Below are 12,481 nucleotides of genomic sequence, written 5' to 3' on the forward strand. Positions count from 1 at the left end.
AGCCACAAAATACCTTACATGCACACAGGGATGAAAGAACCGGTTTACTTAGGAACATTTTAAATACTAAGTGTATGGTATCATCCCTCCACAGAGCAAATAATAGAATGTCTCTTCATTCTACCTGCTACTCCTATTACTGTGAGCAGTTACCTTTAAGTATATTAAAGTCCAATTAATCTGCATTTATTGAAATTTATGCTAATGAGTAGAAATAAAAGAAGGGCAGAGTAAATGTATCAGCACATTGCATTAAGTAGAACAGGCAGCATCTGTCATCTTAACTGTACTTAGCTCTAGTTTTATGAAGGAGCATAATTAAAATTAACTTCATCAACTTTCCCTTGACATTAAGTCTTAAATATTGTGAGTTAAATTTACTTTCTGAGATTCAATAATAGAAAAATAAAAATAGCTACCTTCCCTGCAGACAAGGATTTGAGAGGCAATCATTTGCATTTGTTTCACAGCGTGCTCTGAAAAAGCCACTTTTGCAGGCACAGGTATAATGATTGATGCCATCTCGACAGGCTCCATCAGGGGGACAGGGCTTTGATAGACATGCATCTATATTTACTTCACAACTGATGCCTACATTAGAAGAAAAAGAGTAAAACGTGAGACTATCTAGAAGCAAGACACAAAAGTTTGTTCATTATGATAAACATCACCAAAAAATCAAGACTCCCTTCGCATAAAGATAATTTGACATCTTGTAACTGACTAACTAACTAACTAAATAAATAAATGTTTAGATGTGTTTAGGTATGAACTCTCAAACTACTAATTTAGTGTGAATAAAAAAAAAAACAAAGCACAAGCTTAATCTACCTAAAATATTTGTTTTTAGTGTGAGGAGCTGTTTAATGGGAATATTAGGCAAATAATAAATTATATCAAGTTCTCACTATGAATATTAATTCATATGTTTTTTCTTGTGGTGATGATCCTTGACAGTTAAACATTTATTACCTCCAAGAATTAAGAGTTTGAATTTTTCTAAATTTGGTCCTGGTGAGTCTATTAATGGGCTAGCTGAGATTTCTAAATGTAATCTAACTTTGGCTAAATACCTAGTGTTTTCAAAGGCCAAGTTTTGAATATTTATTAAGCACCAACCATGTGCCACCTCTGTGCTCAACTAGAAGTACAAAAAAAAGTTCAAAAAAGAGTGAAAGAGTTACCCTGTTAATCCAGAAACATGTCAGAAAGACAATTTTTATAGATAGAAAATATCTGGAGAAAAACATAAGCAAAACTTAACAGAAAGCTAGACTGTGTTTCTGGTTTCATGTGTTAGAGATATTAGGAAATAGTAGAGAATCATTATAAGATGTTTAGATTAATCCCTTTGTTCATTGTGTCTATCTGTACTGAGCATCTACAAACAAAATCTACCAGTACTGGTATGCCAGGCTTTATGCTGAAGGCTTTACACACATTATTTTAATTAACGTTCATCAGACATGAAGGCAGATATTAACTTTAACCCGTTCCTGAGTAAACAAGGATTTGGAGAGTTTAAATCATTTTTTCAGATCACACAGGCCATTATAGCAAATCAGGATTCAAATCATGTTCTCCCTCACCTATGCTTCTAATTGTTAGTATAAATAGACTATCCAGCAACTACTATGCTGTGTGCACAAGTTATTATGCTGAGTAGCACAATGCATACTGTTAAAAACAAGACAACAGGCCCCAAATGGAGTAACTTATACTAAGCCCCATGTCACCAAACTGACAATTACAATTTAAACTCTCCCAGAAATGGAATTTTAAAGCACTCAATCAGAAATACCCTTATTGGCACTATCTAGGTAATCAGCCTGATGGACAGTTGCCATCCCCCAAAGAAAAGTACAGGCACACCTGAGAGATACTGTGGGCTTGGTACTAGACCACAGCAATAAAGTGAGTATTGCAATAAAGCAGGTCACACAAATTTTCTGGTCTCCCAGTGCATGTGTAAGTTATGTTTACATTATACTATAGCCTATTAAGTGTGCAATAAAATTATGTCCAAAATATAACAATGTACATAAGTAATTAAAAACATTTCATTGCTAAAAAATGTTAATCATCATCTGAGCCTTCAGCAAGTCATAATCTTTTTGCCTGTGGAGGGTCTTCCCTTGATGTTGATGGCTGCTGAACGATCAGGGTAGTTGTTGCGGAAGGTTGGGGTGGCTGTGGAAATTTCTTAAAATGAGACAGCAATGAAGTTTGTCACAACAGTTGATTCTACCTTTTATGAATGATTTCTCTGTAGAATGTGATGGATGTTTGATGGCATTTTACTCACATCACAGTAGAATTCTTTCAAAATTGGAGTCAATCCTCTCAAACCCCGCCATGGTTTCAACTACGTTTATGTAATATTCTAAATCTTGTTATTTCGATTATCTTCCCAGCACCTTCACCAGGACTATATTCCATCTCAGGAAACAACTTTCTTTGCCCATCCACAGGAAGCAGCTCCTCACCCACGAATAAGAATGCGTTCTCTTTCCCATCATGAGGTGACAGCCACTCAGTCACATCTTCAGGCTCCACTTCTCATTCCAGCTCTCTGGCTATTTCCACCACATCTGCAGTTATTTCCTCTACTGAAGTTTTAAGCCCCTCGATTCATCCATGAAGTTTGGAATCAACTTCCACCAAATTCCTGTTCCTGTTGATATTTTACCTCTTTCCATGAATCACAAATATTCTTAACAGCATCAAGAATGGTGAGTCCTTTCCAGAGGATTTCAATTTACTTTGCCCAGATCTAACAGAGAAATCACTATCTATGGCATCTATAGCCTTACAAAAAGCATTTCTTCAGTAATAAGGCTTGAAAGTTGAAATTACTCTGAATGGATGTGGTGTTAGCAAGCATCAAAATGACATTAATTTTGGAGGAGAGGGAAGATGGCGGCCCTGTGAGAAGCAGCAGAGCGCCCCCGCTCCCAGCCATGGACTCAATTTACCCCTAAAATCCTACGTAGCCAGCTCAGAAAAACCAGAGAAACATACCTGAGTGGATGGAGAGCAAGGGGGAGCACTGAAGACACATCACGGAGTCCGGTAAGAGAGGGGGGTGCAGGAAAGGGGAGTCCCCCCTGAAGCCTGTGCTGGGCCCCGAGCCCCGAGGCTTGGAGGTTGCAGAGCTCCCTCCCCTCGGGAGTGCAGACTGCCTCCAAAAGTGGGGATCCCACACCCGGAGGGATGAGAGGGGAAGGAGCACCCCGTATACAGGGCAGAGGGGCCCAGGGGAGCAGTGAGCCCCGGAGGAATCGGCGCCTTCCTAGGAAACAAGGCCTCTAGTGGCGGACGGCGCCTTCCTAGGAAACAAAGCTTCTAGTGGCTGCTGCGACCGGCGTCTAATGCTCGGGGTGCCGACCATAGGAAAGGCTGTCCCAAGGTCTGTGGCACCCCAGTGGTGAGGGACCAGAGGACTGTGCTGAGCAGCCGCACACGGGGACCCTCTGCCTCCCTGTGGGGCACTGTGTTGAGCCCCAGAAAGCGCTGAGTCTGCGTGGCGAGGGGAGGGGAGGAGCCCTCCCGCCCTGAGCTCCCGGTGCTGAGAGGTTGGGATCTGTGACCAGCCCTGAGGGGCGCCGTGGTGGCACATGGAGCCGCCCCAGCTTTACCGAGACCAGCAATGCAGGGAGCTGCGTGGAGCTGACTTTGGGTCCCCCTCCACCCCCCTGGGAGCCTTGGTGCTCCGGCGGCGGGACCTTGCAGGGCGGACTCTCTGCTTGTGTGTTGCTTTCTGCTTCTTTGATTCTGACCCCTGAACTGGCTCCCACCTTCCCGGCGTGCACTGCGCGGATAGACCAGCGGAGGCTGGGGTTGGGGTCTGCACAGTAGACGGTCTGGGGGGCGGGCCTGGTGCGACCAGCCAAGCAGAGCTGAGCAGGGAGGGGCGGAGCCTGCCGGCCTCTCCAGCAGCCGGGAGCACCGCCCCCAACAGGAAAGGGGCGGGTCCCGCTCACTGAGGCCCCAGACACCCTGAAGGGGAGGGGAGAGCAGCTCGCAGGAGGAGTTTACAAGAATAAGACTCTCAGGGACTGTTGTTTGGAACTGGAGAGAACGCTGAAACCCCTGCTGGGGGCTGGGCAGGCAGAGGGCTCACTGGAATATTTTTTTAATGGAACCCACTGAGCCCAGGCTGCTGAAATGGCCTGTACAGAAAAGGCAACAGGCTGAAATCAATCTGAAGCTGCAGCAGGCCAGAGCCTGGGGAACTAGAATCAGAGGACAGGCTAGGGACTGAGGAGCTGGTGGTGGAGCAGAGACTAACTCCTGCAGAGTGAGCGCCTGACACCAAAATCTCTAAGTAAGGGGAGTGATACCCTGAGCTACACTAGGCACCCTGCACCCTAAAGACTCTACAGAAGATTCTGGAGCAAGACCAGGCAACTACAAGGTTGCAAAATAGCTGACAAGAGGAGGTGGCCCACGGAGAGCCTCAGATCAATCATCTACCTAAGGACACCAGAGCCAAACCTGGATGGCTCCTCGCAGTGGGTGATACACAAGCACCTCCCAGGAGAACGGAAACCAGCACACAAAACAGTGAGCCTCAGACAACATAGACTGCCCAGAAGAAACCCACCTGATGTACTATCTTTTTTTCCTCCGTATTTTGTTTTGTTTTGGTTTTGGTTTTTTAATTTGTGTGTTTGTTTGTTTTTTCTCTTTTTTAAATTTTATAAGAATTAAAAAAATTTTTTTTTTTTAAAACCATCTTTAACTAAATGTTTTTCTCTTTTTTATAAAAGAATTTTGTCTTGCTTAGCTTATTTTTAGTTTTGTTTTGGTTACTTGCTTTGTTTTGTTTTATCCTCGCTTTTACTATCAAGACTTTCTTGATATCCCTGCGTAATGACTGGGACTTTATGATTATAACCAAGTTTACTGCTTTCCTCTATAGTTTCCACCAAATCTCTTACCAGACTCCCTCCCTGCCTGGGCTTAAGCTCTCTCTCCTCTTGATCCATTGGCATAACTTTTTTCTTTTTCTTTTTTCTTTTTCTACTTTTCTGTCATTCTTTTGTTATCCTCCCTTCTGTCTTCCTGTATTTTTGTTTGATTGTTAGTTTCTCTTATTCTCTTTATTGTATTTTTGTTTTCTCATTTTCAACTATTATCCTATTCCTATTCTCTCCCTTAATTTTTTTCTGGCCCTTCTTTCAGAATCTTTTCTCTGCTTCTGTTATCTCCCAGTAACTTCTCTATTTTTTACATTTTAGTTTATTATTATTTTCTAAATTTTCACCAGTATTAACAACAATATACATCTCTTTCTCTAAGTGTTATTTTTCTTTCTCTCTTTCTTTTTTTTAAGCATTTCTTTGGTGTGTGTGTGTTCTCCCTTCACTCTCCCATTTCTATTTTCATATGGGTTGTTTTCATTGTGACTGTCAAGATATCTTGTAAGATACCTATTGTGTATTGTCCAGCCTTGCCAGCACCCATACAACAGCTTACACGATGAGGTCGGGGCTGAGACACAGTTAGCCAACCTGAGAGGAGGGTCCTTCCAAGGACTGGTCAACGAAAATCTAGACCCAACCACAACAGGAGAACATAAAGAAACCACAAAAGGGACACGCAGAAGAGGAAACGCCTAGAGCAAAGAGCTCAGAAGTATAAGGAAAATATACCCCTGGGCTTCACTGCACCCACAAGACAAAATCCCATCCCACAAGACTGGGAGACAGCAAATATATCTAATATATAGATACAAACACTAAGACCTACCAAAATGGGGAGACAAAGAAACAACCCCCAAATTAAAGAAAAGGAAACGTCACCAGAAAAAGGCTTTGATGAGATGGAGTTAAGCAAGTTATCAGAGACGGAGTTCAGAGTATTGATGATGAAGATGTTCAAGGAACTTAAGAAGACACTAGATGATAAGATCGAGAACCTTAATGAAAAAAGAGATACATACCATAAACAAAACTCGGACAGAGATAAAGAATGCTGTATCTGATATCAAGAATGCACTGGAAGGAATTAAAAGCAGGCTCAATGAAGCAGAGGTTAGAATAAGTGACTTAGAAGACAAGGTAGAAAAAAATCACACAATCAGAGCAGCAAAAAAAAAACAAAAAAACACTTAAAAAGCATGAGGACAGTCTAAGGGAGCTTTGGGACAACATGAAGCGAAACAACACTCGCATTATAGGAGTGCCAAAGGGGTAGGCAAGAGAGCAAAGGATAGAGAACTTGGTGGAGGAAATAATGATAGAAAACTTCCCTAGGCTGGCAAAGGAGAAAGCCACACAAGTTCAGGAAGCACAGAGGGTTCCAAACAAGAGGGACCCAAAGAAAACCACTCCATTTACCATTGCAACTAAAAAATAAGATACCTAGGAATAAACTTAACCAAGGATGTAAAAGACCTATATTGGGAAAACTATGTGACACTGAAAAAAGAAATAGAGGAAGATTTAAACAAGTGGAAGAATATACCATGCTCATGGATTGGAAGAATTATTATCATTAGAATGTCCATACTACTCAAAGAAATTTATAAATTCAATGCAATTCCTATTAAAATACCAACAGCATATTTCACAGACCTAGAACAAACATTTCAAAAATTTATATGGAACCAAAAAAGACCCTGAATAGCTGCAGCCACCTTGAGAAAAAAGAACAGAGCGGGAGGAATCACATTACTGGACTTCAAACTGTATTACAAAGCCACTGTAATCAAAATGGCCTGGTATTGGTACAACAACAGCCATATAGATCAATGGAACAGAACAGAGACCCCAGAAGCTGACCCACGCCATTATGGTCAATTAATATTTGACAAAGGAGGCAAGAGTATCCAATGGAGTAAAGACAGTCTCTTCAATAACTGGTGCTGGGAAAATTGGACAGATACATGCAAAAGAATGAAACTAGACCACCAACTTTCACCATACACAAAAATAAACTCAAAATGGATAAAAGACTTAAATGTAAGTCACGAAACCATAAAAATCCTGAAAGAAAGTCGCAGTAAAGTCGCAGACATCCCACGTAGGGGAATTTTCACTGATACATCTGCGAGGGCAAGAGAAACAAAAGAAAAAAATAAACATATGGGACTACATCAAACTAAAATGCTTCTGCACAGCAAAAGAAAATAGCCTCAAAATACAAAGGAACCCCATGGTCTGGGAAAACATATTTGCCAAGGATGTATCTGATAAGGGGCTAATTTCCAAAGTGTACAAAGAACTCATAGCACTCAGCAAGAGAAAGACAAACAACCCAATTAAGAAATGGGCAAAGGACCTGAATAGACACTTCTCTAAAGAGGACATACAGATGGCCAAGAGACACATGAGAAAATGCTCAACATCCCTAATCATCAGACATGCAAATTAAAACCACAATAAGGTATGACTTCACACCTATAAGAATGGCTATCATCAACAAGTCAACAAATGGCATGTGCTGGTGAGGGTATGGAGAAAGGGGACCCTAGTACACTAATGGTGGGAATGCAGACTGGTGCAACTACTATGGAAAACAGTATGGGGGTTCCTCAAAAAATTAAAAATGGAGCTGCCTTTTGACCCAGTAATTCCACTCCTAGGAATGTATCCTAAGAATCCAGAAACACTAATCAGAAAGAATATATGTTCCCCGATATTCATAGCAGCACAGTTTACAATAGCTAAGATTTGGAAACAGCCCAAATGCCCATCAGTTGATGAGTGGATAAAAAAGCTGTGGGGCATTTACACCATGGAATACTACGCAGCTGTAAAGAAGGATCTCATACCCTTTGGGACAGTATAGAAGGACCTGGAGAAAATTATGCTAAGTGAAATAAACCAGGCAGAGAAAGACAAACATCACATGATCTCACTTATACATGGAATCTAAAGAACTTAATAAACTGATGAACAGAATAGATTCGATGACATGGAAGCATAGATCAGACTGACGAATGTCAGAGGGATGGAGGAGAGTGGGTGGGTGGAGGGGGAGAGAGTAACCAAAGAATTTATATGCATATATGCACAACCCAAGGACAGGGACAATGATGGGGGGAGGGACTGGGGAGGGGGAAGGGATGGGGTGGAACAGGTCATTGGGGACAGAAAGGGACATCTGTAATTTTTAAACAAAAATAAAATTTTTTAAAAATGACATTAATTTTGTTGCACAACTCCATCAGAGCTTTTGGGTAACCAGGTGCTTTGTCAATGAGCAGTAGTATTTTAGAAGAATGATTTTGTTCAGAGCAGTAGATCTCAACAGTGGACTTAAAATATTTAGTAAGTCATGTTGTAAACAAATATTCTTTCATTCAGGCTTTGTTGTTCCCATTTGTAGAGCACAGGAAAAGTAGATTTACAATAATTCTTAAGGGCCCTAGGATTTTCAGAATGACAAATAAGCATTGGTTTCAACTTAAAATAACAAGCTGCAGTAGCCCCTGACATGAAAGTCAGCCTGTACTTGGAAGCTAGGCCCTGACTTCTGCTCTCTAACTATGAAAGTCCTCGTTGGCATCATCTTCCAATAGATAGCTGATTTGTCTACAATAAAACTCTGATGTTTAGTGTAGCCACCTTCATTATTTTAGCTAGATTTCTGGACAACTTGCTGCAGCTTCTACAGCAACTTTTCCTTGCACTTTTATGTTACGGATATGGCTTCTTTCTTTAAATCTCTTAACCTCTACTAGCTTCAAAGTTTTCTTCTGCAGCATCCTCAGGTCTCCCAGGTTTTCATAGAACTGGAGAGAATTGGGGCCTTCCTCTAGTTTAGGCTTTGGCTTAAGGGAATGTTGTAGCTGGATTGATTTATCCAGACCACTAAAACTTTCTCCATATCAGCAACAAGGATGTTTGGCTTTCTTATTTGTGTGTTCACTGGAGTAGTACTTTTAATTTCTTTCAAGAACTTTTCCTTTGCATTTACAGCTTGGCTAACTGTTTGGTGCAATAGGCATAGATTTTAGCCTATCCTGGTTTTGACAGGCCTTCCTTATTTAATAATTTCTAGCTTTTGATTTAAAGTGAGAGATGTGCAACTCTTCATGTCAACACTTGGAGGCCATTGCAGGGTTATTAACTGGCCTAATTTCAGTAGTATTGTGTCTCAGGAAATAGGAATATCCAAGGAGAGATGAGAGGTAGGCGAACGGCTGGTCAGTAAAGCAGTCAGAACACACACCTTTATTAAGTTCACTGTCTCATATGGGTGCAGTTCATGGGTGCCCCAAAACAATTACAATAGTAACATCAAAGACCACTGATCACAGATCACCATAACAAATATAATAATAATAATATTGTGAGAATTACCAAAATGTAACACAGAGACACGAAGTGAGCAAATGCTGTGGGGAAAAGGTGCCAATAGACTTGCTCAATGTGGGGTTGCCACAAACCTTCAATTTGTAAAATTAACCACAAGCCCCTCCCCAATATCTGCGAAGCACAGTAAAACACAGCACAATAAAAGGAGTTATGTGTCTAACTTAGACTAATCAACACACTCTTTTGTTTAGTATAATTTCCTTACTCCTGCTCTCCTTTGGTCATTCATTTTATATAGCTCCCTCGAAGCTCCTGTCTACCTGCTAGATTGAATGCTGCCCAAGTCAAATTGTTTTTTGCTCAAATAAGCTTTTATAATTTTTAATATGCCCCATTTTATCTTTTAACTGTTACAATAAAAACAACAACATGGCTCTTGTAACCAAGAACATAATGTCTAATTGGGAACAAAGATAAGCTTAGAAAAGAATACACTATCACAGTGCTTATAAACAGATAGTTATATAAGCTAGGTGAAAATAAAAATAAATTTATGAATAAATACATTTATTACCATGAAAATAATAATAATAACAATAATAGCTAATATTTGGAGAACTTCCTATGTGCCAAGTACAGTTAAACACGTGATATAAATAAACTCATTTAAACTTTACTATTATTTTCTGACATGGAAATTATTTTCCCCATTTTACAGAATAATAGTAAAAAAAGAAGCACAAGATATCACAGTTAGTAAATGGCAGAGCCCATACTGGTAGTCACTATGAAGTACCAACATTATACCTTTTAATACTGTAACTGTACAGTATATGTCCTAACGAGAGAACAAACTGAGTGCATTGGGTTAAGGAATAAAGAAATAGAGTCCATATCTGAGAGTAACACGAAAGTTTTGATGATCATAGAGGAAAGGAACTTGAGAAAATTTAGAAAAATTGTTTTAAAGAGTATGTGGCATATACCTGGGGAGGGGTTGGGAGCTGGGTGGAGGGGTCAACGGGGGAAAAAAAGGGAACATCTGTAAATTTCAACAATAAAGGTAAATTTAATAACAAAACAAAACAAAGCAAAAAAGAGTACATTGGCAGAATGTGTGAGCTAGATATCCCAGTAATTGTTTGAATACCAGGAAAAGAGTTGGAGGATGGTGGTATTACAGATAGTCAGACATTTCACAAGGTGATAGCATAACTTAACTTTGCTAATTTCCATACCATAGCTATTGTCTATTCAAGTGAATGTTATTTAGAGCAGTCACAGTGGGAAAGTTGGTGATTTATTACAAATGAGACTTTCAATGCAAAAAATACATTTTTGAAAATTCTCTTTAAAGTTTGTCAGTTTGCAAGTCAAAATTCAATTATATACCAGCTACTTTTTTATCATAACTGTTATTACCTATATAGAGTTTTGGATATTAATGATGCTATAAAAATAATAATGTGTATAAACTGGTCAAATCTGTAGCCATATTTAAAAGGACCATCAAGATCTAGGTTTAGGCTGTGGTTTAAACAAGCATAATAGCTTAGATTAGGCTGTTAATAATTTTTAAAAAGGAAAGAAAGCCCTTTTCCTAAATCTTAGGGGCTCATGACACACAGGTTTATTTCACACTCATACCCCAAAACCAGGTGAGCCAGAGGTCTACTTTTATCTTCATTCTGAGATCCAAGTTAATGGATCATCCTCTACCTGGGACATTGTCATAATTGCTAAGAGAGAAAAGGGCACTTGGCAAACATGCACCGGTTCTTATATCTCCCACCAACATTTCATTTGCCATCCAAGTTACATGACCAGTCCTTCATAAATGGGGTGAGAATGAGAGGTGCTCATTCCATTTACTTTACCAAGAAAGGGCAGATATTTGTGGTAATAGTAATATTTCGTGCAGACACATTAATTATTTAAGCTTCTCATTGAGTGTTATTTATTAGTCCATCTTATGTTTATTAAAATGATAAATTAAAGCCATGTAGTTAAAACAACTAGTCAATGATTTAACACTTGATTAGCATCAGATTTCTGATAAAAATATCATGACTACATTATATTAAATGAGTGATTAATGATTTCCAGATCATTATTTTAATTAAGAAGATAAGTGAAAAGTATTTGTAAGACTATGAAGAATGCTGGCAGAATCAGTGATAAAAATTTCAGTTAAAAAGAGATGGGCCTGGCTGGGCGTGGCTCAGTGGTTGAGCATCAGCCTAGGATCCAGGAGATCGAGGTTTGATTCCCAATCAGGGCACAAGCCTGGGTTGCGGGCTCGATCCTCAGTTGGGGGGGTTTAGGAGGCAGCAGATCAATGAGGACTCTCTAATCATTGATGTCTCTCTCTCTCTCCCCCTTCCTCTCTCTGAAATCAATAAAGATATATTTCCAAAAAAAAAAAAGAGATGGTTAATTTGTGGAGACTAAGGTAAAATAATAAAAGAGAAATGGACAGCATGTATCCAGTACTATTTAGAGACCGGAGACTTGACAAGATACCGTTGAAATGTTCTCTCTATAGAGGGCGAGCATGTCTCAGTTTAACTAGAGAAAACATCATCAACATTACCGTAGGAGTTTTTTTTCCCCCTAATGTTTTATTCATTGCTTAAATTGTGGTTATAATTTGATTCCTAAGTAACCTCCAGGGAGAATAAGAATGTAATGATTAGCTGCTCTGAACATTTTGGTCCCTGTAAACCATTATCTCTTCTTTTTAAAAATTTATTTATCTTTATTGTTGAAAGTATTACAGATGGCCCCTTTTTTCCCTCACTGACCCCCTCCACCCTGCACCTGCACCTCTCCCCACCATAATACTTAGCACAACACAAGCAAGGTCTACTTTTTTACCTTTTTAACTTCATTTGAGTACTCTGCTGTAGTTATATTGACCTTCTTTGTGTTTCCTAAAAAAGTGTTCCCTTCCTAGAAGGCTCTTTTCCCAGATATTTACAGGATTCATTCCTTAATTTTCTCAGGTCTTCATTCAACTGTCATTTCCTCAGTGAGGCCTATTGGACCACACTGTTTATATTGTATCCCCTTGCTCGTCTACAATGATCGTTGTTTTATATTTTTTCCCCACTTGCAAGTAATTTTCTTCTAGCATTCTATAAAGGTTACTCATTTATCTTTTTCTTTTTTTTTAATCCTCACCTGAGGATATTTTTTTTCCATTGCTTTTC

General features: G+C 39.6%; 1 protein-coding gene across 1 annotated transcript in view; it reads right to left on the minus strand.

Moving 5' to 3' along the window:
- EYS (EGF-like photoreceptor maintenance factor) overlaps positions 1-12,481 on the minus strand; it is a 1,117,601-nt gene that overhangs the window by 696,360 nt on the left and 408,760 nt on the right. The window contains 1 exon segment of the mRNA XM_087817245.1: positions 420-591. Coding sequence (XP_087673371.1) covers positions 420-591 — 172 coding nt within the window.

The sequence above is a fragment of the Miniopterus natalensis genome, chromosome 5, assembly GCF_054644295.1.
Source record: "Miniopterus natalensis isolate mMinNat1 chromosome 5, mMinNat1.hap1, whole genome shotgun sequence".
In the NCBI taxonomy this organism is placed as follows: Eukaryota; Metazoa; Chordata; class Mammalia; order Chiroptera; family Miniopteridae; genus Miniopterus; species Miniopterus natalensis.